The sequence below is a fragment of the Pungitius pungitius genome, chromosome 12 (assembly GCF_949316345.1).
Source record: "Pungitius pungitius chromosome 12, fPunPun2.1, whole genome shotgun sequence".
Taxonomy (NCBI): Eukaryota; Metazoa; Chordata; class Actinopteri; order Perciformes; family Gasterosteidae; genus Pungitius; species Pungitius pungitius.
Genome location: NC_084911.1, coordinates 7,160,186 through 7,185,997, shown reverse-complemented (window position 1 = coordinate 7,185,997; position 25,812 = coordinate 7,160,186). Strand labels below are relative to the sequence as shown.

Here is a 25,812-nt window from a genome sequence, read left to right as displayed (position 1 = left end):
GTCACAAATCAACAGTCTAATTTGTTAATGTGTTGTGAACTATACTTTGTTCACTTGTGATATGAAGTTATGATTCAGACTTATAGTATGAAAGCCAAATTATTATTTAGCGCTTTAACTTTTTTTAACCTGTAATTGAATGTAAAGGTGTACATTTCTAACTTGACATATAAAAGGTTACTTAAATACTATCTGCCTATGGATCTTTTAATTCTCAACAACAATTTTTTAGGATGCAAATGTGGGATAGTACACGAGGAAGTGCACGCAATATTCGCAGAAGATATTTACATAGGTTGGCTTTAATAAGCTTTGACAGCTTCACCTGAAGCCCCGTGCTGTACGTTGATGCACAATCTAATAAAAACGGCATTGTGTGACAGCAGAAGTGGTGAATGTTGGTCACATTGGAAGCCGAGTGGGCCGCAGACACCATCACCGCATCGCTGTTAGAGGGACACGTTAGCAGGGACAACTGCTTTCACTTGCAAAGAGTTGTTTCCTCTCTCCACAGGGAGAGGAACAATTATTAACACGTGACATGCCACACACACACACACACACTTTATGAGCTTCTGAGTGATCTGTGGCTGCCTAGCAGCAGGCCGAGTAGGCTCTCCCCCAATTACCATGCACTGCGTCAGCAGTCGCCTGTCCTTTGCTCAGGAAAAGAAATTGCTCGCAACCTGGAAAAAAATAATGAATCAGGCCAATTAGCGATATACACTCACCGGCCACTTTATTAGGTACACCTGTCCAACTGCTCGTTAACACTTAATTTCTAAGCAGCCAATCACATGGCGGCAACTCAGTGCATTTAGGCATGTAGACATTGTCAAGACAATCTCCTGCAGTTCAAACCGAGCATCAGTATGGGGAACAAAGGTGATTTGAGTGACTTTGAACGTGGCATGATTGTTGGTGCCAGAAGGGCTGGTCTGAGTATTTCAGAAACTGCTAATCTACTGGGATTTTCACGCACAACCATCTCTAGGGTTTACAGAGAATGGTCCGAAAAAGAAAAAACATCCAGTGAGCGGCAGTTCTGTGGGCGGAAATGCCTTGTTGATGCCAGAGGTCAGAGGAGAATGGCCAGACTGGTTCGAGCTGATAGAAGGGCAACAGTGACTCAAATAACCACCCGTTACAACCAAGGTGGGCATAAGAGCATCTCTGAACGCACAGTACGTGGAACTTTGAGGCAGATGGGCTACAGCAGCAGAAGACCACACAGGGTGCCACTCCTTTCAGCTAAGAACAGGAAACTGAGGCTACAATTTGCACAAGCTCATCGAAATTGGACAATAGAAGATTGGAAAAACGTTGCCTGGTCTGATGAGTCTCGATTTCTGCTGCGACATTCGGATGGTAGGGTCAGAATTTGGCGTCTACAACATGAAAGCATGGATCCATCCTGCCTTGTATCAACGGTTCAGGCTGGTGGTGGTGGTGTCATGGTGTGGGGAATATTTTCTTGGCACTCTTTGGGCCCCTTGGTACCAATTGAGCATCGTTGCAACGCCACAGCCTACCTGAGTATTGTTGCTGACCATGTCCATCCCTTTATGACCACAATGTACCCAACTTCTGATGGCTACTTTCAGCAGGATAATGCGCCATGTCATGAAGCTGGAATCATCTCAGACTGGTTTCTTGAACATGACAATGAGTTCGCTGTACTCAAATGGCCTCCACAATCACCAGATCTCAATCCAATAGAGCATCTTTGGGATGTGGTGGAACGGGAGATTCGCATCATGGATGTGCAGCCGACAAATCTGCGGCAACTGTGTGATGCCATCATGTCAATATGGACCAAACTCCCTGAGGAATGCTTCCAGCACCTTGTTGAATCTATGCCACGAAGAATTGAGGCAGTTCTGAAGGCAAAAGGGGGTCAAACCCGTTACTAGCATGGGGTACCTAATAAAGTGGCCGGTGAGTGTACAACATAACACAAATGTAGAGATTCTCACGGTGGGATGGCCATTTTATTCCACGGCTCGTAGAAACAACATCGGACACAAAGAGCGGCAAAAATGAAAGCTCTGCAGTTTTATCGAAGGAGCTTACTGTGAACACAGAGCGGGACAAATGTAAAACCAGAACCGCATTCAGGTTTCTTGGAATCTTGTCATCTCCTTTCCAACGTAATCTCACCTGTCCGGGGTTATCCCCACACCAAGGGTAACGTGTGTTAACCGCGGCACTCGTATTAAATGTTAATACCTCATCAGTGACTTGAGCTGAAATGAAAAACAGCAGCTCTCTCTGACACGGCGCTTCTGTAAATCCCTTGGTAATGCAGATAGCTGTCTTGTGCACATGGGCACCGGGGCTAAATGACCAATGGCGGTTGAGCTCAGCACAAGGGAGTCAGCACTACCAATCCCAAGCAGCTGTCCCCACTTAATGCATTTCCTTGTCACTGTGACAACCGTCAGTGGACAAACACAGACCCGACGAAAAAAACCCTGCTCAAACAGAAATGACAGTGAACCGATAGACCAGACAACAGGGAGTCAGTATTAAAAAGGTGAAACCATCTGGTGTTTTTATTTAGCACAGTAATACTGTCACAATAAAACAATTATCAGTGTAATGTTTGCTTTGAGATTGACGTTGATTTAAAAGATGAAGTTGTTCAACGAACAAATGTGAATTTGCAGTTTGTCGAGACAAAAAGGCCCTGTTCACGGATTAAAACAGCGGTGCCAGGCTGTAATGCGCAGCACTTGAAACGGCTGATGGATTCATTGATCCCAGGATTTAAAAAAGGGGGGGGACATGGTTTGAAGGTATTTAAAGTCTATAGCCATAAATTAACATTTAAAATAAAGAATGACTTGTCCTGTCTTTAAAGTCTTCATATTCTGACAGTTCACCAAACAAACATCACAAAACCAGCTTTTTGCGGGCAGACTGCCATCTAGTGGCAACAGAGAGAACAGTCGAATCTTTATTTTAGCCTTGACATGGCCTTTCTGAATTTACTCTCTACCACATAACATGTGATGTCATAGTCGCAAGAACAAAGAAGCAAATACAAAAAAACTAAAAATCACAGGTGGGATCATAAACAAAAGTCAGTTGTCTAGATCTAATTATTTTGGTGGCATCACTTGTCTTCTTAAGACGTATAAATAGCCCCCCCCGTTTCATTTTGAGCTGAACATGCAGCACTGGAGGCAGCAGGCAAAAGTCGGTGCCATGATTACCTCTTACTGTGGCCGCCCCGTGCAAAAGTTTAGTCTCCCCCCCCCCCTCGCATGGCTACGTCACGCGAGGCGGTTCCAGGGTCACATGACGCAAACTGTCTGACGATCGTTATCTCGCGCCCCGATTCAGTCCCTCTGCCTCAGTGCCGACTTAGGTTTCCTCGACGGGGAACGTCCCCGCTGGGTTCTTCAGTTTTTCCAGATTAGCCGGCAGGTCCATGCGCTGCTGCTGTTTCCGTTTCTTAAGGAGACGGTAAGCCTCCACCACTCGCTCCCTCTCCTCCTCCACGATCCTCTGTCTGGCCATGGAGGGCTTGGCCGTGGAGACCACCGCGCGGCCCAGGAGAGAGTTGAGAAGCAGCCCCTTTGGTGGTTGCTGGACGATGTCGCCGGGGGAGGAAAAACAACAGCGTTGACCTCTCATTCAAGCAGGGAGATCACCCATGTGACGTTGGATAACTTAGGGGGTTACCTGAGATTTGACCGGCGCTTTCTTGGGTTTGGCACTTAAAAACGGTGGGGCCATTGCAACTTCACCGAAGGGAACGGTATCTATAAAGAAAATAATAAGAATAGGTCAATCATGTCAGTATATGATCAGCACCACACCTGTTCTATGGTAAATATCTGAAACCTTAGCTAGCAAATGATATGGCAAATAATATGGCTGGCTGCTGCTGCTTCCAGATCTGCTGTGTGGTGCTGTGCACTGTGGAAGTAGCCCACAGGGAGTTTGGAAGGTACACTAGAAAACTGACAACTATAAGTTCAGTGGAGCTTAGCGTAACTGCAGTGTTGAGTGATTATTGTTTGTAGGTTGCTTACTATAAACAACCCCTTACATGAGGTCATGTGATCCATTGATATTATATTATATATAAAACAAAAAACTGCAGCTTTAAATACACTTGAAAACCAAACTAGTTTCTTCTCATCTTGATTCCAGGGACATAAACTAAAATATAAATAAAGATGATTAACTGTCCATCCAGGATGTTGATGCCTCTCTCATAGAGGGAAGAAATGCAGGTATCTTGTTTGACTTTCTCCAAATTACTAGATATATATCTAGATTTTACTGCTTCCCCCAGGGCGAGCAGCGTTTATGTATGAATGTGTGTCTCATCCTACCTCACGTCAAAAGACCCTGTGTTAATATAAATATAATATATAAATATAACTCTCCTTACCAATAAACATCTCTTTCTCCATCTCGGCCACTTGTCTGTTCAGTTTTTTCTCGTGTAGCTTCTCTAATCTGAATCTGCCGTGCCTGTAGCAAAGAAAGCAGAGATCACATTACAATATACATGTCTTTAATTCACCCACTCATTTCAAAGAAAAAGTAAAGCACTTTTTGTTGAATTTACTGTAACCTGTAAACCGTTACAGTCCAGACAACTAAAACAAATTACCCAGTTGAGTCAATAAGATAAGTATACAATAAGAAGCCTTAGCAGGAGGAGGGCATGAGTCAGACCCACTTTCCCATCCCGTTATAGCACAAATGCATTTAATCAGTGTACTGGCAAACTTACTCTTTCTTTTTCTCAGACTTGCCCTGGTTCGCGGGTCTCTCTTGATCATCTACATCCAGCTCAGGCTTTCTGTCCACTTGGTTGTTGGTGAGGAAGAGGACGTGTTTCGTCTCGTTCTCCATGCGCCGCAGATATGCTTTCACACTCTCTGCATTTCCCCTCTTGAAATGTGGGACAGGGATGTCTTCGATCTGCAGATCGTCTGGTTTACCTTTGGATGCGATGGCTATAGAGACAAAAACAAGTTTTCCCAATACGTATAAAGAAAAACTAGCACTACTGTTAAAAAGATAAAGACTTGCATCACATGACGTAATGTCAAAGAAGTGTGTCTGTCCACCTTCTTTGGGCTTTTTGGGCTTCACGGATCCCGTTTTCAGCCTCTCTTTGCTCTTCATGATCTCACGCAGTTTGAAGGGGATGTGTTCCATGTGATCTGGTTTGGCTTTCTTGGGTTTCCCATCTCTCTGTTTGAGTCTCTTATCACTGTTAAAACAAATCACAATCCATTTTGTGCATTGGTGCACACCATAAACGTAGTAAGGGGGGAGGGTGAGTTAAGAATTGCAAAACAAATCCAGAATCAAATATATAAAATAGAAGAAACGTACAATAGAAACTTAAATTTAAACGTAAGGGTGTCACGTTTTGGATATAGTAGTTTCACAGTACGAAGCATAAACACAATACAGGTCGGAAAGTAACTGCAAGGAACACATAACGTTAGCTATCGTTAACTTAACTAACGATACGTTCACGTTAATTCAAGTCAGTCTTTCAATGTCTCAAGGCTACGTGATGCAGGTGAATGTCATCAGTTCGCATTAACTTAACTAAATTGATTACGTTGACAAGTTGAATCTCATTTATTAAATGTGACGCTGCAGTTAGCCGTGATTAACGTGCGAGCTAATGAGAGCTAGCGTTTACGGCTAGCTGAGCTAAGGTTAGCTAGCATATCTTCTGTTACATTTTAGCTTCCCAACGTTACCTGGAATGTTGGCCGGACTTGTCCGCTTGTTTATCTGACTCGTTACTTTTGTTCTTCTTATTCTTCCCCATGTCACTGCCCTTTATTTGAACGGATTGCCAGTTATCAATAAAAAAACAACAACACACATGTGGAGCAGCGTGTATAACCTTTAACCTACAAACCTTAACCTCGATAGTGGGAGACAGGAAGTAGTGAGGTCTTACTCCGTATCTATTTCCGGGTACCGGGGTCGGTTCCTCAGATTCACAATAGACGATCTTTGCTGGATCCTTCATTCCGTTTTATAGCTAGTGCTTCCATCGGACACCACTAGTTGGCGTCGAATGAGACCCAGAGCTTTTTCAATGTTGTGAAATAGGGAATCACACGATGGCAATGCTATAGTATGCTAAAGTATAAGACAATACTAGTGTGCACTAAGTTACTTTCGAGATGTCACTTTGTTTCAGGTTTGGTATCTTGTAATATGTGTCTGATTCAGCATCCTCCTGATCAAGTATCAGACATCATTATTAACCCCTTTAATGGCCAGAAAGAAAATCGAATAAAATGTATCCACATGTTTTGAGTGATTCTGTTGCATAGTATAAGGTTGGGTTTGTGAGTCAACGAGAGAAACATTGTTTAAATAGTGCACAAGAAAGTGAGTGCGTGTCCCTGCACGTGTCCCATGTGTTTGCTTATGAATGGAATAGATTACTCAGAGAAGCTGTAAGGCATCAGATGAATTGATGCAACAGAATCTCAGAGACTGCTGATGGGAAAGGAGAAAACTTTCGCCATTCATGCCCTATTCTCAGAATCATAATAAAACAGTTGGAGAGAAAAGGCAATCTGAGAAAATCCAACAGCAAATTTGCAAATGCCTCTTGATGGACACACATCAGCATTACTATTCTAAAAACAGCTGCAGCTGTCTGAACGGGAGAAGTGGATATAGGCCTTGAATGCAATGTATTTTAACATTTAGCACGAAGGACAACAATTACTTCGCTTTTCCCGCCCAAACATGAATTTGGATGTGGCCAAACCACGGCAAGCAAGTATCACAGTTCCTGTGGACCACTGCACCAAAAACACCGAAACAACATCCCCACGGTTCCTTTGCCTCACTCTGTGTTTGTTCTTGCTCGTTCAGACATCACCGTAATCGGCCCGTGGGAAGCATACCACCATCTAGAGCTACATGAACTGGCTCTGTATGGTGTCATTTGATTCTTTCTGCTGGGAAATTGTTTACCAATATCACGGAAGGGTAAACCACAAACTAAAGTACGGGTGAAAAGGAACGCTGTGCTTTGTCCAAGTTTTTCCAATCTCAATTTGCGCCAAATTACAGGAATCATAGGAATCACTAGGAAAAGGAATCGTTTAAGTTTTTGTTCTGTCTTTGCTTTCCTGCCCAGAGTTAAATGAGAAAAATGATACCACTCGCATGTCAATGGGGTGAATGTAGAGCAGCAGTAGGTAGACAGCGAGGTCCAGCTCTGTCCAAATCCCTAAATGTAAAGATCACAAATTAATACATGGCATGTCTACTTTGTTTGAACAAAAATAAAAAAAAAGGTTTTCATGGGGGTTCTGATGACTTCGTAAAGCCTTGTAACCTTATGTTAAAGACGTCTTGGCCTTTAAAACTTCAAAATATCTTTGTGAATCAAACAGCAAAATAATGCACATGGCACATTTTCACATTTAATACAGAAATGTAAAAATACGTCCATGAAATAAGGTGTGGTTCAGGATGTACAGCATGAGACAACTGAGAAACTTAAATATCAGAACACAAGATGTTTATACAGGGTCATCTGGATCACATAATTTGCATAAACATAATATAGTGGACGGATATATCCACCATCCCGTGTTATGTGTAAACCTTATGCCACCGGATGCTTTCTAACAGTCGCGTGGAGATGAACAAAGTCAGAATCTGGACCCCAACCACGACTACTGCAACTGTGCCGATCAGGCCCTCGTGTTGCTCAATCCAGCGAGAGATTCCCCCCAGACATCCGCCCAGGAAGATCACACTCTGAGCGCTGAACTCGTCCAGCAGCTGGGCTCCCAAACCGCACTGAGAGTTCCACACCGTTCCGTTCTCCAGGGGGTCCACGCAGCACGTCGCCGGGACGCCGCACGCCAGCACCCCCGGCGCGGAGCAGTTGTAATATCTGGGGTAAGAGGGATCGATAACCATTCACTTTTCCGGGCACTGGTGGTGTACTTACTTTTACATAAACGCGTCCCTAGCTAGTCACCTGCTACTCACATGTTGAGCTCCCAGTCGCGGTAGTTATCCGCCCCGCAGCACTGCAGGTTGGACTGAATCTCGTCCGTTATGAACCTCAGATCCAGGTCATCCTGGTAGCGCGCCACGGCGGCCAACATGCCCGACCGCAGGTAGCCCACGACCCGATCCTGCAGGCTGTAGGCCACGATGGCGGTCAGCACCTGGGCTGTGATGAGGGCGAGCAGCGCGGCGGAGAACAGCTTCAGCAAAGCGCGGTTCTCCCTCAGGGCGCCCACGCAGCCGGACAGGCCGAGCAGGGTCAGCACCGAGCCCACAGTCAGAAACACCAGCATTGGGTCGGTGCCGATGCTGCCGATCCTCTCCTGAGCGAAGGACTGCTTGCTGACGAGGCCCCACAGCCCCAGCACCAGAGCCATCAGGCTCAGGACTGTGAACACCAGGTTGGACAGGACCAGGAGGTACTTTAGGAAATAGTCCATAAAAGAATATCTGTAGTGGGGCCGGACGCCTGCGAAGACGGGGCCGTCGTCCCGCCCCCTGTTCGGCCCTGCCTGGTGAATGGCGGCGGGGACATCGCCAAGCTCCTCGGCGTCCTCTTTGGCAGCGCTTACCTTTGGACACACAGGAATGCAAGTTATGAGAACTAATGCCACCCCAAGCACTTAAATACACACAGAGGTACTCAATGTACGGAGGGTCAAGAGTGACCCCTTACCTTTGGTATGAGCGGACTGGACTCATTGGGCGTGGTGTCCCTCCTCGACCACGGCCAAAGAATCCTTTTCATCGTGTAATTTCTGCTCATGACGGAGACGATTCTCCCTTCTTCTTTCAGCTGGACGGAATGACTCAAGCGTAAGTGGAGCACAGGGGGAGCATTGACCACAGTGTGAGCCGAGAAGCATGTGAGCTGAGCTGGAGAAACCCATGCAGTGTTTAGCCTCCGGTTTGCTGGGAGGATTTCTTCATCATGTGAGAGTCACAGTGAGGGGATTACACGGCCCGTGTGAGGTATCCACGCACACAAGAACGGGACTCTGAGCAGAACTAACTTCTGGTTCGACTTAGATGAACCACCAAGGTCTAATTGTTAAAGGAAGTAGTTAAAAAAGTATTTTTTTCTTTTTCTTGCCTTTTTGGTCTGGCCCGAAAACGCATGGAAACACATTGAAATCTTGAGAACGCTTTGAATAAGTCTGTGCTTGACAGTCGTGAAGTCTTCATGAAGTGATGTGCTGCTGTGAGTCATTGAAAGCAGCGTTTGCCGAAACCAACGTGACAGAAAGTTAAAAAGCAGAGAGAGAGAGAGAGAGAGAGAGAGAGAGAGGCCCGGTTATCTCACTCTCTGGCTCTGCCGGTCGGCTGCTGTCATTCTTTCCTCTGGCTGCGCTGCACCGAGCTGGAAGGAAGTCGTTCTGCAGATGGAGCCCGGCGCTGAAGGACGATACGAGTGTTAACTCAGTTAACTTATTTCCATATTCATTTGGTATATATATATATGGTATATAGATGTACGTGTACAGCACCATATATATGTTTGGCCACACTTTCTGTGTGTCCAAACATATATATTATATATATATATAACAGAGAGACAGATGTTAGCATATATGGTCCATATGTAGCAGCTAAATCACTGTGACTGGTTGTTGACAGTTGAGATAATCAAGTGAGTGTGAGATATTTACTTCTTTTTAAATCCTTCATGAGGGGGGGGGGGGGGGGGGGGGGGGGGGGCTTGATTTAAAGAGCATCTGGTTTCCACTCTTTGAATTGACTCCAACCAGTTGTGTATATTCAGCATTGAAGATGTGTGGTATATAGATGAGAATCATACTACTAACAGCATACAGTAGACAAGTAGGCCTCGGGGGGTTTAATATAGGTGCAGATGGCAGGGACCATGGCCCAGTCAGATTCCCTTCTGCCTCACACATCAATACTCCGGATGCACCAGCATTCAGGGCCTTTCAAATTGAACTGCTCTGAGCTGGAGTTGGTTATGAAGAGTTATTTCATGACCGAGCTGTTAAATTAAAGCCCTCTCCCTGCCCGGATGAATATCTTTCTGCTTTTTTGAGCACAGCTGCCTTTTTTCCTTCCCCAAACTGTCCAAATCACTGACCTGTCCTCCAGACACATTGAAATCATTTGGACTCATCACAGGCGGATTAGTGTCAAAGTTGTGTAATAAGGTCAATCACGCTCAGCTGTTTATTTCTTATTTAGTATATTTATAAAAATGCCAAACATCAGCCAACACTTGTTTTTTTAGCTCCATCAAGCCCGTTGAACGTGTCTCTGGGTTTTGATCACGACTGACAGTGACAGGGGCCGCTGCTGGCTGCATCTGTCGGAGCCCAGATGTTGAGCAGATTGTATTACAGTGGGCAGTAAGAATGCTGCGCTGGAGCCACACTGCTACATCAAACACCTTCTCTGGATACGAGCCCACAGCGAGCGCTGTTGTTCTACACTGCTCACAGCAGCTGAAACACATCTGGGGGATCGATGGAGGATCATCGGGACCTCCGATTCAGGGGCTATTCATCAATGTAGGAGATGAGACCCATCAAGAGTGTTTCAGGAGCTTTGACATGCATGAAATGTTTTGTCCGCAGCAGCAAGTGTGTGTGTGTGTGTGTGTTTGTGTGTGCGTGCGTGCGTGTGTGTGCGTGCTGAAGGAACAGGGTGAGTCTTCACTGCATCACTGAAGTGGGTGGGGGCAGGTGGGGGGAATGGCTCCGGGTGATGAGGGAGGCAGTTATAAGAGGGTGCTGACCGGGTCAAGTCTTCTGAGTGTGTCCTCGCTGGAGGATCGTACCACAGCGTGTGTTGCGCTGCTGTGACCTGGACAGACCCCTGGCGCTACTTCACAGAAAGGTAAAGTAAAACCCAAATAAACTTTAGTGGTAAAGTTCTTCTCTTTGGAACCAATTTGATCTGGTTTGAATACTATAGTGTTAGTAAATTGTGCTTTTTTTAAATGTAAAAAGTCACCAGTATGTTGTTCCTTTGCTGTACACTTGCCTCTCTGTAGAACCCCTCTCATATTTCTGTTTTTGTCAGGCGAGGAAGATGATGATGAAGGGGATCGTGGTCCTGCTGTGCACCGTCCTGACGTGCGTAGCTCAGAAATGGAACCAGGGAAGCTCACGTTGGGACCCCAAAGGTCAGGGACGATGTGTCTTTTCTTTTTTTTCTCCACAATCTGTAAAAGATAAGCCAAAGGTTTTGTTTGTTAATTTGAGCGTTGAATGAATTCTAAAGTTTGTTTGCCGTTCGTGACGATAACTTCTATGAATGACTATCTTCAGCAGAACGTACCAACGCAAAGACCTGTTCCAACCTGACCCAGGTACTGGACAACTGGAAATACGCCATTCTAACCCACGTGAAAGACCTGCTGATCAATGACCATGCCTCTGTGCTGCCAGAATACAGCAGGTGGGTCACACTGGATCCTGCATTGTTGTGATTCTAGAGGCAGAAGTAAAAACAAGAAGACCCAAGTCCAAATGTTGAGTAAGAGCGCGGATAACAACACACTGTGACGTCAGCGAGCATTTTATTGTTCCTCGCAGTTGTACTAAATTAGAAATGATGCAACTTTCTGGTGCACACGAACACGGACCCGTCGGAGCCAGTGCTGTGGTCCAAACAAGGCTCTCAATGACCTATGACAGAAAACAGGAGCCTTTCTTTCAGAGATTAGTGTCAGCACCGTTATAGCAACAGCTAGGTAATGACCTGCCTGAGTAACTGTTTCAGGGGCTTTTGTCTCTGTCTTTCTTCCTGATGTTTCCTGCATATGATGAGGCTGTTTCTGCTTTACACAATTTCTGGACTTTCATGGTCATGCAGCAAGTTGGGTTTCTCTTCTTGGTCGTATTTTGAGTATAAACAACGTTCCTCTTTCTCATGTAAGCTTATGTAACATAACACAAAGCTCTATGGATACTCATTTAATTAATGCAATAATGGACTCATTAGTACTGTGCATGTGGTCAGGATCCAGCCTCTGTCCGATGCCCTGCGAGACCTCTACAGGCACTTCAACGCTCTCAAAGATGAGCTGGGGAAGCTCACGTCCAAGTTGGACAGCGTGGAGGGTTTTGTGGACGACCTGAAGAACGGCAGGCTGTCTGTGGCTCAGCGGCCCGTACAGAGGCTTCCCCCCTCCCTCGGTTTGAGGTCTCCACTGAGAGCTCAGATGAGGTCACCTGACAAGGGGACAATCAAGGGGTCAAAGGTGAGCAGAGCCAGGAGAAGAGGACCACAGAGACTGAAGACCCATCAGAACTGATGCATCAACCAAGGGTTACTGTGGTTATTTTAACATGATTAGTTTGTATAGTTTTATTGAGAAGTGAAATGTGAGAATAGGTCACAAGCTAGTAAATGGTCTAGAAAAGACACATTTCAAAAGTCCAAACAATTTTTTCACCATTGCCTAAATAGACACATTTAACCACAAGGAGGCAGCTTAAATCAATTTATTGGCACTTTTATCACACTGCTCTGTGTTTAAATAATAGCAGGACATCATAATGGCTGTATAGTCTACATAAAAGATTTCATACAATATTTATACATTGTATAACAGACAGTTTTTATCTTAGTTATTTACCCAAATTATTATTTTGGTTAAATACCTTAATTATAAATTTAACGTATTATTTGTGACAGTAAAATTGACTCAATACAACGAGCACTGATAATTTCATTATAGGAGGGAACCAATCATCATGACAAATTAAAGAATGACTATGTTGGTTAAATTTACTACATTTAAATGTTGAATGACTCAGCTGCAATAAAATGTTTGAAAATTAAAGGAAATGAGCAAACGAAACTTGCGTTTTCATGCTCTATCAGTGAAGCATCACCTCTTTACTCCCCCCTTCTTTCCCAGGATGCACCTGCAGGCCTCCTCTTCTTATTCATAGCTTCATGTAAATGAGGAGGTCAAGTCTCAGCACTCCCTCCCTTTGACTGGATCTGTTTAATGTACATGTGACAAAAGCCATCAGACTCTAAACTGAAAAAAGGTGATTCTTCTAAACGACTAAAGAAAGGAGACCTACACATTGAAAAAGAATATACAAAATACCATGTAAACCATAAATTCAAATCACTTAAAACTGTATGAATAACACAACTATGAGAAACCATGCAGACTGAAGCTAAGCTCCTCCCCCTGTCAGTCACTCCCAGCTTCAGTGTTGTATTAAATGTGCCCCCCAGCACCTCCTCTCCTCATACTCCAAAGCCTCTAATGTGGCAGCAGTCAGGTCTCTTTCCAAGTCACAAGGCCATTCTCATCACACACTGACACCATGCTGGGGACCCTCTGCACTCTCATCACTGCTCTCACATGTGAGGAGGCTGACTTCCTGCAGCTTGGACTTCATGTTGGACTCATCAGTGTGTGTGTTTCTCTTGACTCCATGTCGTCTTGTTGTTTCCAGGTGTATATATATATACATATATATAATATATAACAATTTATAAACCCATTTATTGAAATTCTACACAAATTCACAAATCCAATGTAGTTATTAATAGTCTGCATTGTGTACACACTTAAACCCTGATATTATTGTTAATACAAGTAGACATCTAAAGACAACTACAAAAAAACAAATAAAACAATGCGGATGTGATGCAAGAAATACAAACCAAAAATCTATCATTTATTATGATTAACTGTGTTTTATCTCCTCCTTCTCCCCTCCTCAGTGTATTTATGAGCTCTATCGCTTTATCACTTGTCAATAACACATTCTTCTCTGGTCTTCTTCTTTCAAGACACATATTTGTTTTAACACATTATGTATTAATATATTTAATTCCAATTTATTAAATGCGTTTCACACCATTGTTCCTTTAAAGCTAGTTCAAGATTAATGAGTCCATATTATAATAATGCACCATTTTATCAATAAATACAGTAAGTATGGGAAATTGTTATTTCTACTAGTATTTTTTATATTTTTTCATAGTTATTGCTGCAAGAGTCTTCTGATCTGTCAGCCTTTTTACCTTAAGAACCATGTTTGAAACAAACAATGCAAGATTAGGCTTTTTTTCACTGTAAAAATTAGAACCATTTGATATTAAACAACAATAGAGTGTATTTTATACCAATTAGTATCCTTCCACAAACAAATCCACTGACTAACCATTTTATTAGTATTTATATAGTATTTCATACCTTATGTTAACTGATCATGTAGTTTAGTTGAGGTCAAAGATTAATAAATTTAACGAGAGGAGACTGCTGCATTCTGGGAAGTCAGAGAGGGATGAATAGAGAGGTGAATGTCTGACTGAGGATGACAACTTGGTTTCATTTGCCCATTTCATTTGATTAAAAGACTGCAAGCAGATTAACCAGCAACAAAACTAGTTTTTCATCATTTACTTTCACAGAGTAGAACCAAGTTTGGACAAAACGTTCTTAAACAAGCTACAACTTGTGCGAGTGAGACAAAAGGTTCTCTACAAATCTGCTTTTTCTTGAACTGTCAGTGATGAAGAGACAAGAAATGTATTGTTTTACTAAATGCTTTTTATTCAAAACCTTTTACTACATTTTGCGTTTGCAAAGCGGATACAACACCTCTACCTAAGCATCAACAACATGTGATACAAGCGTGGAGACACATGTTGTAACATGTAACGCTTGTGATGAACAAACAGCACAAAGAGGGAAGAAGCAGATGTTAAATGGTCCTTGTGCTCCTCTACTGTTGTTCAGTGAGGCAGTCAGACTTCTTGATGCTTTTCTGTGCAGTCTGGGAGCCCAAAGACACTTTACATGTGTAAACCTTATCCATGTTCCAGTCTGACGCCTGGATGGCCAGATAGCTGCTGATGTGGAAAGTGTGATCAGGTTGCTTAACAGCGGTGCTGGTAGAGATCCCAGTGACCACTGGACTCCCTCCAGACATCCAGGTCACATCTGCAAAAGGCCCAGACTGACTGGACAGACAGACCAAAGAGGCTTTGTTGGACTGCAGCTCAGCACTGGACGGAGGAAAGACAGCGAGGACGGGAGCAGGGAGGCTGGAGCCTGAGATACACAAAAGGCTTTCTTTAGATGAAGGGAAGTGGAGTTATTAATACAAATCATGGCGGCAAAAGTCATCTGTTAGTAAGTTGAGAAGATAATCAGCACTAAACTAATGAAGCATTTCACACAAACAAGCATTGAGAAACCATCAGTTTAAAACAAAGTATATTATTCACAATCTAGATAATACAACACTGTTCTATGTTGTTAATGTTCAATACAATTGTACTTTGTGTTACAAAAGGCTGTCATTTATAATATAATCTTGTTTGTTGCTGTGAGAATACAGTCAAACAAAACTGACTTTGGTTTAATTTTTCTTACTATCAAAGCAAAACTACATTTTAAAAACCGAGAAATAAAGCAATAAAGCTAACAAATGAAGGTAAATTAAAGACGTGCCTTTCATTTTAAGAGAAAAGTAGTTTATCAACACAAGCTCTGTAATATAATATTCATACTTTAACTTTGATAATTTAGTATACTGTAAAGTATACGATTTTAAATGTTAGTTTTCAATAAACAGCAAAATGTAATATGTTAAAACTTGTTGAAACAGAACAATTGTTTGCTAAAAAAAACCTTGGTTTCAAAGTAGATGAACAAAAGTTCAACATGTTAAATATCTTTAAAAAAAAACAATATGTAAAATACTAACATATTACATGATTCTGTGTCAAAATGAAGTAGGAACCAAAGAATCCCTTTAGTCTTAAGAAGAGATTTAAAGTACTTACTTGTCACCATCAGCTTGGTTCCTTGTCCGAATACCACAGTGATTCAGTTGGTACACATGGCTGTACAAAAACCTCTCGACTCGCTCTAATGACGGAGTGGAACTGAAAGATCCTGTTGACACCAACTTTCATTGTCAACATCTCACTAACTTCATCACTTTGATTTGCTCCACACTGAATTGTCTCTTTAGAAGAATTGATTTGTTGTCCTTCAATATTTTGAAGCAGTTTCCCTTGTTTGATGTGTCTGATTTAGCTGAGAATCAATAAATCTTCAGTAGGTCTCTGATGGAGGTTTTTGTCACAGTGTGAACCACTGTGATACAGCTTCACTGGCAGAGTCATCCCATGTCTGACAGTAATACTGAGCAGAGTCTCCTGTCTCTGAAAGCTTTATGATGAACTCGTATTCTATGTCTGAAGAGGATTTAGAGTTGAACCGTTCTGATGAGAATCCTGATCCAAATTCGAGAGAATCTGAGTCATGGTGAAATGCTAGAACATACTGAGGAGCTTCACCAGGAACCTGTTTATACCATGACACATAATTTCCATCATATCTCTGAATGTTGCAGTTGAGGACAACCTCTCGTCCTGGAGGAACTGTGTGGACAGCAGGCGTCTGAGTCAACACTATCGCTGCATCAACATCTGTCAACACACAGAGAAAAGTCAGGGGAAAGGTTTCTGCATGAAAACATGGAGCATGAAATGAAGGAGAAGGATATCTTACATGTGAGAGCAGTGACCAGAGTGCAGAGGATCCCCAGCATGTTGTCAGTGTGCTGTAAACGTTCCTTACAGTCCAGCTGAGAGGTGAGCAGGGCGGGAGTGTGAGGAGAAGAAACACTGAGGCTTATAAAGACAGTGAGGAGGAGCTTAAACACTTGATTCACTTGTTACACACAAACAGACATCGAGTGTGAGTCACATCAAACACTTGTTCAGGAATTCTGTTGATCAAAAAGACGTTTATGTTGTTTTACAAGTCTGCTAATGTAATTTGAGTATTAAATTTAGTTATGGAATCACTTCATTAAATCTTGATGAAGATTATAAAACGGATTATTGTCTGGATGTGGCTGCTGAATTTTAGATGAGACTCGTTTGAAACTACAAGATTTCTAACTTGAGTGAAACCGGAGGATGACACAAATTCAAACATTTGGATAATTGTGGTCCAAGAACTGAACCCTGAGGGACTCATGATAATCAGTTGAGATCATAAGCTGGTACAGTGTTTACTTTACTTGTCATGTGTCACCTTAAGAAGAGACATTCATATTTACATCTTTTTAACTAGTTTTTAAGTAATTTACATTACATGTGAGCTTATTTTTTTTTCATGTGTGTTCAACGCAAAGTAAAAATAATTACCACTACGTAAGATTTGAGAAATTTTGTGAGAATCGAATCAATGGGTTTATAAGTTTGAAAAGATCTGTTAGGAAGAAACATGAGTTACAGAAACTGACTGATGGCTTCACTCAAAACGTGTCAGATTCTCAAAAAGCAGAAGTACTCAGTGAAGAGGTTTTTGTCACAGTGTAAATCACTGTGATACGTACTCTTTAACAGAGTTGTCCCATGTGTCACAGTGATAGACGGCTGAGTCTCCCTCCTCGATGTCCTTTATGGTCAAACGATAATCTGTAGTTGACTGATGAGTAGATGTGAACTTTGCAGATGAGAAACCAGTGCCATACGTTGGAGAGCTCTGGGTGCGATGAAAATATAACACAAACTGAGGAACTCCTCCTGGAATCTGTTTATACCACCAAGCATTACGGTCAGTAACAGTTCCGAGGTTACAGTCTATGGAGACTGTCTGTCCTCTCATCACGGCTACAACAGGCTTCTGTGTCACCAGCGTCACACCACTCACACCTGGAAACAACAAGACGACATGGAGTCAAGAGAAACACACACTGATGAGTCCAACATGAAGTCCAAGCTGCAGGAAGTCAGCCTCCTCACATGTGAGAGCAGTGATGAGAGTGCAGAGGGTCCCCAGCATGGTGTCAGTGTGTGATGAGAATGGCCTTGTGACTTGGAAAGAGACCTGACTGCTGCCACATTAGAGGCTTTGGAGGATGAGGAGAGGAGGTGCTGGGGGGCACATTTAATACAACACTGAAGCTGGGAGTGGCTCACAGGGGGAGGAGCTTAGCTTCAGTCTAAATGGTTTCTCACAGTTATTCGTCAGCATTATTATGAGTGCAGGTTATTTCCCTAAACACTTCTGCAAAAAACTGATCTGAAAAGATTTCTGGCAATTCTTTAGTAAAACATTTCCATTTGATTAGAATTCATGGCAAGCATCCAATTGTTTATTTCTCTTTTCTTTAGTAGTTTAGATAAATCTTTTTTCAGTTAAACGTAGATTGGCTTTGCAGAAGATGGCTTTTTTCGCACGTAACCACAAAAAATAGTATCTTAAAAGTGTTTCCAGTCATGGGCAGGATTACGGAGAACTGAGACTTAACCTCTTCATTTGCATGAGGTTAAATAAAGACAGGAGGCCTGCAGGTGCATCCTGAAGATTAGAAAGAGAGTTCAAAAATGAGCCACATCAGTAACAGTTCTTTCCAACAGCGATCCAGTGCTGCTCTCTACTGTTCATTCAAAAGAGTAACAACACCTGACCTCACACGTCAATGTGAACACCAACCAAAGTAAAACAAATCGTGGTTGATCTTAGAAATGTCTTTCAAGAATGTAACTACTTTACTCTGAGAAACAAGTGACTCTCCTTCAGTTTGAAGAGGTTTTAAACACCTCACAAACTACAAGACGAAACCCCCCAACTCCATGAATGACCTCCGTCTGGCAGATGAGCTGAATGAGGTCTTCTGCAGAATTGAAAGACAATGTCCTGACTCCATCCCCCTCAGCTCCATCACCCCTCCCTCCCCCGACCATCAGAGGCTCACACCTCTGCTGAAGAAATTCAACCTGCCAAAAGACGATGATGGTGCACTTCTACACGGCCACCATCGAGTCCATCCTCTGCTCCTCCATCAGCGTGTGGTACGCTGCAGCCACAGCCAAGGACAAGGACAAGGGCAGGCTGCAGCGTGTCATCCGCTCTGCAGAGAGGGTGATTGGCTGCAATCTGCCGACTCTTCAGTACATGTTTGCTTCCAGGACCTTGAAGCGGGCCAGAAAGATTGTAGCTGACCCCTCTCACCCCGAAGATGAACTGTTTGTGCCCCGTCGGCAGTCAGGCTCATCAACAGCGCCCGGGTCCCCCCCTGAATGACTCTCACCCCATTTACATACACTTTGTCACTTTCACTCTTGACTTTTTTTTTTAGGTGGTGCACTTTATCTTTATTTTTAATTGTATATTTATTTCTTAACTTACTAACCCACAGCATATATTTTATTATATTTTCATCTTATTCCTGCATCACATTGTCTGTTGTCCATTACTGTACTATCTGCCGTCATGCACCAAAGTCAAATTCCATGTATGTCTGACATATTATAGCAATAAACGATTCCTGATTCCTGAACTATTACTATTTAAGCGATCTTTTCAATATTCCTGAATTGATCATTTGAATATAAACAATCTTATATGACTTTTGCTGCTCTTCTGCAAACAAGCAGCGGAGGGCCAACAGGAGTCTGAATATGAGGGAGGGTACACAATAAGGAGGATGAGAAGCAATCCGAGGTTGTTGTGATGTTGTGTAGCAAATGCAAGGCGGATTTTAACTAATAGTACGATCACAACAATATCTGTCCCAAGAATGCACAACATACCTGTATATCTCAGATCTAAGTTGTTTTATTCAATTTAAATAAGTGCTCTTACTCTCTAGGAGGATTCCTCTGGAAATTCATTAAATGGGACGGAAAAAGCCTGATGCATCTTCAGCAGAACATACTAACGTAAAGACTTTTTCCAACCTGACCCAGGTACTGAACAACTAAAAATATGCCATTCTAACCCTGAAAGTCCAAATGTTGAGTAGAAGTGTGAAACAAAACAGTCAGTGACGTCAGCGAGCATTTTATTGTTCCTCGCTGTTGTACTAAATTAGAAATTGAAATGATTTCCTGGGCAGAAGACCACGGACCCGTCGGAGCCAGTGCTGTGGTCCAAATAAGGCTGTCAATGACCTCTAACCTCAGCCAGTGTTTCACTGAGCCTTTCCTTCAGATATTAGTGTCTGCACGGTGATAGCAACAGCTACACTGTAAAAAGGAATCCGTGAAATATAAAGTGACACCGTATTCCCAGTTGAGAACTGTTTTGTTTAGGGAAAACGACTCTTAATAAAAGAGCATTCCTCAGTAACCGTTTCAAGGGGCTTTGTTGGCTGACTGCAGGCTGGAGCGGTTTCCCCCGCGTCTTAACCGTGAATAAGAGGTTGAAGATGAACATGACATTTGTACTTTCCCAAATATCTCTGCATGTGATCAGGATCCAGCCTCTGTCTGATGCCCTGGGAGATTCTCCAGTCCAACTTGTTACTTTTCAGAAACCAAAACCAAATTTATTTGCTATTAGCGAGAAACGCAGGGAGGCAACACACACACAGCATCAAGGATTAAAGAACCGACAAGGAGACCAGGGACACACATGGACTAAATACACTGGGGAGGTGCAGGTGATTGGACACAGGAGGAAACCAGGACAGGGCAGAAAATCACACTTTCACAGGGGAAAATACAGCAGGCCAGAAGGGAAGTTAACCCTCAGACACAAGAGGCAGGAAACTACAAAATAAATTTAAAAGGAACTCTTTATGTGACAGAGATGGTCACAAGATGGTGTTGAAAAGACAAATTTCAAAACTCCCAAACAATGTTTTCATCATCCTCTCTGTATAAAAAGACACTTTTAACCACAAGGTGGCAGCTTAAATCAATTACCTCATGAGAGATGCTGTACATCTGTATCCTGATGAGCCATAGCATGAGCAAGATTACAGAAATATGGATAGATCATGATGGATTTTGGAAAAGCCAAGACCCTTCACGCCTTTATTTTTAAATATATCCAATGATTTTTTGTTTGTGACAGTAAAATTGAATCAATACAACGAGTTTCATTATAGGAGGAAAGAAACCATCTCGACACCTTGACAAATTAAAAACATGTTAAACCATGTTCCTTTCTAATCTGACTACATTATGTAAAACGAAACTTGCGTTTTCATGCTCTATCAGTGAAGCATCACCTTTTTACTCCCCCTTTCTTTCCCAGGATGCACCTGCAGGCCTCCTCTTCTTATTCAAAGCTTCATGTAAATGAGGAGGTCAAGTCTCAGCACTCTGTGTAATAAGAGGTAACTATAATTCACTCTTTGAATTGACATCTCGTAGTTCTTAGATTGAGTAAGTGTGTAGAGCTAAATACTGTAATATGTTGTATCTATATTTGATGATTAAAAATTATGTAATTTTAATTATTGAATTCCAGCCATTAAACATTTAAGATACAATGACCGTCATACGTTATGTGTTTTGACATCACATAAGTGTTGTGTTTGCTCTATAATCCTGCCTTTGTTTAATATACATGTGACAAAAGCAATTAGACTCGAGACTAAAAAAAGGTGATTCTTCTAAACGACTAAAAAAAGGAGACATACAAATGAAAAAATAATATACAAGATATCATGTAAACCATGAATTCCAATTAATTGAAACTGTATTCAAATAAAACTGCAGGAAATCTTTTCAGATTACTTTTTTGCAGAGTTGTTATTATAAGTGCAGAACCTGCACTGATAATAATGCTGACAAATAACACAACTGTGAGAAACCATTTAGACTGAAGCTAAGCTCCTCCCCCTGTCAGTCACTCCCAGCTTCAGTGTTGTATTAAATGTGCCCCCAGCACCTCCTCTCCTCATCCTCCAAAGCCTCTAATGTGGCAGCAGTCAGGTCTCTTTCCAAGTCACAAGGCCATTCTCATCACACACTGACACCATGCTGGGGACCCTCTGCACTCTCATCACTGCTCTCACATGTGAGGAGGCTGACTTCCTGCAGCTTGGACTTCATGTTGGACTCATCAGTGTGTGTTTCTCTTGACTCCATGTCGTCTTGTTTTTTCCAGGTGTGAGTGGTGTGACGCTGGTGACACAGAAGCCTGTTGTAGCCGTGATGAGAGGACAGACAGTCTCCATAGACTGTAACCTCGGAACTGTTACTGACCGTGTTGCTTCCTGGTATAAACAGATTCCAGGAGGAGTTCCTCAGTTTGTGTTATATTTTCATCGCACCCAGAGCTCTCCAACATATGGCACTGGTTTCTCATCTGCAAAGTTCACATCTACTCATCAGTCAACTACAGATTATCGTTTGACCATAAAGGACATCGAGGAGGGAGACTCAGCCGTCTATCACTGTGACACATGGGACAACTCTGTTAAAGAGTACGTATCACAGTGATTTACACTGTGACAAAAACCTCTTCACTGAGTACTTCTGCTTTTTGAGAATCTGACACGTTTTGAGTGAAGCCATCAGTCAGTTTCTGTAACTCATGTTTCTTCCTAACAGATCTTTTCAAACTTATAAACCCATTGTTTCGATTCTCACAAAATTTCTCAAATCTTACGTAGTGGTAATTATTTTTACTTTGCGTTGAACACACATGAAAAAAAAACAAGCTCACATGTAATGTAAATTACTTAAAAACTAGTTAAAAAGATGTAAATATGAATGTCTCTTCTTAAGGTGACACATGACAAGTAAAGTAAACACTGTACCAGCTTATGATCTCAACTGATTATCATGAGTCCCTCAGGGTTCAGTTCTTGGACCACAATTATCCAAATGTTTGAATTTGTGTCATCCTCCGGTTTCACTCAAGTTAGAAATCTTGTAGTTTCAAACGAGTCTCATCTAAAATTCAGCAGCCACATCCATACAATAATCCGTTTTATAATCTTCATCAAGATTTAATGAAGTGATTCCATAACTAAATTTAATACTCAAATGACATTAGCTGACTTGCAAAAACAAAATAAACGTCTTTTTGATCAACAGAATTCCTGAACAAGTGTTTGATGTGACTCACACTCGATGTCTGTTTGTGTGTAACAAGTGAATCAAGTGTTTAAGCTCCTCCTCACTGTCTTTATAAGCCTCAGTGTTTCTTCTCCTCACACTCCCGCCCTGCTCACCTCTCAGCTGGACTGTAAGGAACGTTTACAGCACACTGACAACATGCTGGGGATCCTCTGCACTCTGGTCACTGCTCTCACATGTAAGATATCCTTCTCCTTCACTTCATGCTCCATGTTTTCATGCAGAAACCTTTCCCCTGACTTTTCTCTGTGTGTTGACAGATGTTGATGCAGCGATAGTGTTGACTCAGACGCCTGCTGTCCACACAGTTCCTCCAGGACGAGAGGTTGTCCTCAACTGCAACATTCAGAGATATGATGGAAATTATGTGTCATGGTATAAACAGGTTCCTGGTGAAGCTCCTCAGTATGTTCTAGCATTTCACCATGACTCAGATTCTCTCGAATTTGGATCAGGATTCTCATCAGAACGGTTCAACTCTAAATCCTCTTCAGACATAGAATACGAGTTCATCATAAAGCTTTCAGAGACAGGAGACTCTGCTCAGTATTACTGTCAGACATGGGATGACTCTGCCAGTGAAGCTGTATCACAGTGGTTCACACTGTGACAAAAACCTCCATCAGAGACCTACTGAAGATTTATTGATTCTCAGCTAAATCAGACACATCAAACAAGGGAAACTGCTTCAAAATATTGAAGGACAACAAATCAATTCTTCTAAAGAGACAATTCAGTGTGGAGCAAATCAAAGTGATGAAGTTAGTGAGATGTTGACAATGAAAGTTGGTGTCAACAGGATCTTTCAGTTCCACTCCGTCATTAGAGCGAGTCGAGAGGTTTTTGTACAGCCATGTGTACCAACTGAATCACTGTGGTATTCGGACAAGGAACCAAGCTGATGGTGACAAGTAAGTACTTTAAATCTCTTCTTAAGACTAAAGGGATTCTTTGGTTCCTACTTCATTTTGACAGAGAATCATGTAATATGTTAGTATTTTACATATTGTATTTTTTTAAAGATATTTAACATGTTAGACTTTTGTTCATCTACTTTGAAACCAAGCTGCTTTTTAGCAAACAATTGTTCTGTTTCAACAAGTTTTAACATATTACATTTTGCTGTTTATTGAAAACTAACATTTAAAATCGTATACTTTACAGTATACTAAATTATCAAAGTTAAAGTATGAATATTATATTACAGAGCTTGTGTTGATAAACTACTTTTCTCTTAAAATGAAAGGCACGTCTTTAATTTACCTTCATTTGTTAGCTTTATTGCTTTATTTCTCGGTTTTTAAAATGTAGTTTTGCTTTGATAGTAAGAAAAATTAAACCAAAGTCAGTTCTGTTTGACTGTATTCTCACAGCAACAAACGAGATTATATTATAAATGACAGCCTTTTGTAACACAAAGTACAATTGTATTGAACATTAACAACATAGAACAGTGTTGTATTATCTAGATTGTGAATAATATACTTTGTTTTAAACTGATGGTTTCTCAATGCTTGTTTGTGTGAAATGCTTCATTAGTTTAGTGCTGATCATCTTCTCAACTTACTAACAGATGACTTTTGCCGCCATGATTTGTATTAATAACTCCACTTCCCTTCATCTAAAGAAAGCCTTTTGTGTATCTCAGGCTCCAGCCTCCCTGCTCCCGTCCTCACTGTCTTTCCTCCGTCCAGTGCTGAGCTGCAGTCCAACAAAGCCTCTTTGGTCTGTCTGTCCAGTCAGTCTGGGCCTTTTGCAGATGTGACCTGGATGTCTGGAGGGAGTCCAGTGGTCACTGGGATCTCTACCAGCACCGCTGTTAAGCAACCTGATCACACTTTCCACATCAGCAGCTATCTGGCCATCCAGGCGTCAGACTGGAACATGGATAAGGTTTACACATGTAAAGTGTCTTTGGGCTCCCAGACTGCACAGAAAAGCATCAAGAAGTCTGACTGCCTCACTGAACAACAGTAGAGGAGCACAAGGACCATTTAACATCTGCTTCTTCCCTCTTTGTGCTGTTTGTTCATCACAAGCGTTACATGTTATAACATGTGTCTCCACGCTTGTAACACATGTTGTTGACGCTTAGGTAGAGGTGTTGTATCCGCTTTGCAAACGCAAAATGTAGTAAAAGGTTTTGAATAAAAAGCATTTAGTAAAACAATACATTTCTTGTCTCTTCATCACTGACAGTTCAAGAAAAAGCAGATTTGTAGAGAACCTTTTGTCTCACTCGCACAAGTTGTAGCTTTTTAAGAACGTTTTGTCCAAACTTGGTTCTACTCTGTGAAAGTAAATGAAGAAAAACTAGTTTTGTTGCTGGTTAATCTGCTTGCAGTCTTTTAATCAAATGAAATGGGCAAATGAAACCAAGTTGTCATCCTCTGTCAGTTCAGCATTCACCGCTCTATTCAACCTTCTCTGACTTCCCAGAATGCAGCAGTCTCCACTCCTTAGTTTTATTATTCCATGACCTCAACCAAACTTCATGATTTTATCCATTAAACATTTCTCTTTACATGAGTTATGAAATGAGAAAAACAATCCTTTAATTGTTTTGAAAGACACTCTATTGTTTAAAAAAAAAGCTGACAGAGGAATCTAGAACCATAAAAAGCATTTTGTAAAACAATACATTTCTTGTCTCTCCATCACTGAAAGTTCAAGAAAAAGCAGATTTGTAGATAACCTTTTGTCTCAATTTCTCAAATTGTAGCTTTGTTAAGAACATTTTGTGCAAACTTGGTCCTACTACTAGTACATTAAGGAGACTACTTTTATGGCTTTAAAGCTGACTATATTTCTTAATCTGGTTTAGTCGCTTTACTGTCATCATTGACATTGTGCATCATTCACCTCTCTATTCATCCCTCTCTGACTTCCCAGAATGCAGCTGTCTCCTCTCCTTACTTTTATTAATCTTTGACCTCA

The 25,812-nt window shown here is 41.9% G+C and overlaps 5 protein-coding genes across 6 annotated transcripts; 2 read left to right on the top strand and 3 right to left on the bottom strand.

Annotated features, from left to right (window-relative positions):
• Positions 1 to 1,955: 1,955 nt before the first annotated feature.
• Positions 1,956 to 5,944, bottom strand: ccdc137 (coiled-coil domain containing 137). The gene is made up of 6 exons (XM_037477321.2): positions 5,748 to 5,944; positions 5,097 to 5,242; positions 4,757 to 4,982; positions 4,409 to 4,491; positions 3,691 to 3,770; positions 1,956 to 3,594 (listed from the first exon to the last, which is right to left on the bottom strand). Exons 1-6 carry the CDS (start codon positions 5,816 to 5,818, stop codon positions 3,370 to 3,372), a joined length of 831 nt encoding a protein of 276 aa, XP_037333218.1. The 5' UTR covers positions 5,819 to 5,944; the 3' UTR covers positions 1,956 to 3,369.
• A 1,548-nt stretch (positions 5,945 to 7,492) lies between these two features.
• tspan10 (tetraspanin 10) lies at positions 7,493 to 8,875 on the bottom strand. Its single transcript, XM_037477122.2, has 3 exons — positions 8,720 to 8,875; positions 8,023 to 8,615; positions 7,493 to 7,924 (listed from the first exon to the last, which is right to left on the bottom strand). Exons 1-3 carry the CDS (start codon positions 8,807 to 8,809, stop codon positions 7,618 to 7,620), a joined length of 990 nt encoding a protein of 329 aa, XP_037333019.2. The 5' UTR covers positions 8,810 to 8,875; the 3' UTR covers positions 7,493 to 7,617.
• Positions 8,876 to 10,789: 1,914 nt separating this feature from the next.
• On the top strand, positions 10,790 to 12,724 carry si:dkey-282h22.5 (uncharacterized protein LOC107988040 homolog). 2 transcript variants are annotated; one of them, XM_037476727.2, is made up of 4 exons: positions 10,790 to 10,887; positions 11,074 to 11,176; positions 11,325 to 11,451; positions 12,016 to 12,724. In XM_037476727.2, exons 2-4 carry the CDS (start codon positions 11,083 to 11,085, stop codon positions 12,308 to 12,310), a joined length of 516 nt encoding a protein of 171 aa, XP_037332624.2. In that variant the 5' UTR covers positions 10,790 to 10,887; positions 11,074 to 11,082; the 3' UTR covers positions 12,311 to 12,724. The 2 variants fall into 2 exon arrangements, with proteins under 2 accessions (XP_037332624.2, XP_037332623.2); XM_037476726.2 differs by having other exon boundaries at positions 11,322 to 11,451.
• A 1,872-nt stretch (positions 12,725 to 14,596) lies between these two features.
• On the bottom strand, positions 14,597 to 17,896 carry LOC119220902 (immunoglobulin lambda-1 light chain-like). The gene is made up of 4 exons (XM_062566337.1): positions 17,797 to 17,896; positions 17,384 to 17,706; positions 15,820 to 15,853; positions 14,597 to 15,082 (listed from the first exon to the last, which is right to left on the bottom strand). Exons 1-4 carry the CDS (start codon positions 17,834 to 17,836, stop codon positions 14,754 to 14,756), a joined length of 726 nt encoding a protein of 241 aa, XP_062422321.1. The 5' UTR covers positions 17,837 to 17,896; the 3' UTR covers positions 14,597 to 14,753.
• A 3,830-nt stretch (positions 17,897 to 21,726) lies between these two features.
• On the top strand, positions 21,727 to 25,035 carry LOC119220901 (immunoglobulin lambda-1 light chain-like). The gene is made up of 4 exons (XM_062566333.1): positions 21,727 to 21,808; positions 21,899 to 22,221; positions 23,753 to 23,786; positions 24,524 to 25,035. The coding sequence occupies exons 1-4, from the start codon at positions 21,769 to 21,771 to the stop codon at positions 24,850 to 24,852; spliced, it is 726 nt and encodes a 241-aa protein (XP_062422317.1). The 5' UTR covers positions 21,727 to 21,768; the 3' UTR covers positions 24,853 to 25,035.
• The last annotated feature ends 777 nt before the right edge of the window (positions 25,036 to 25,812 follow it).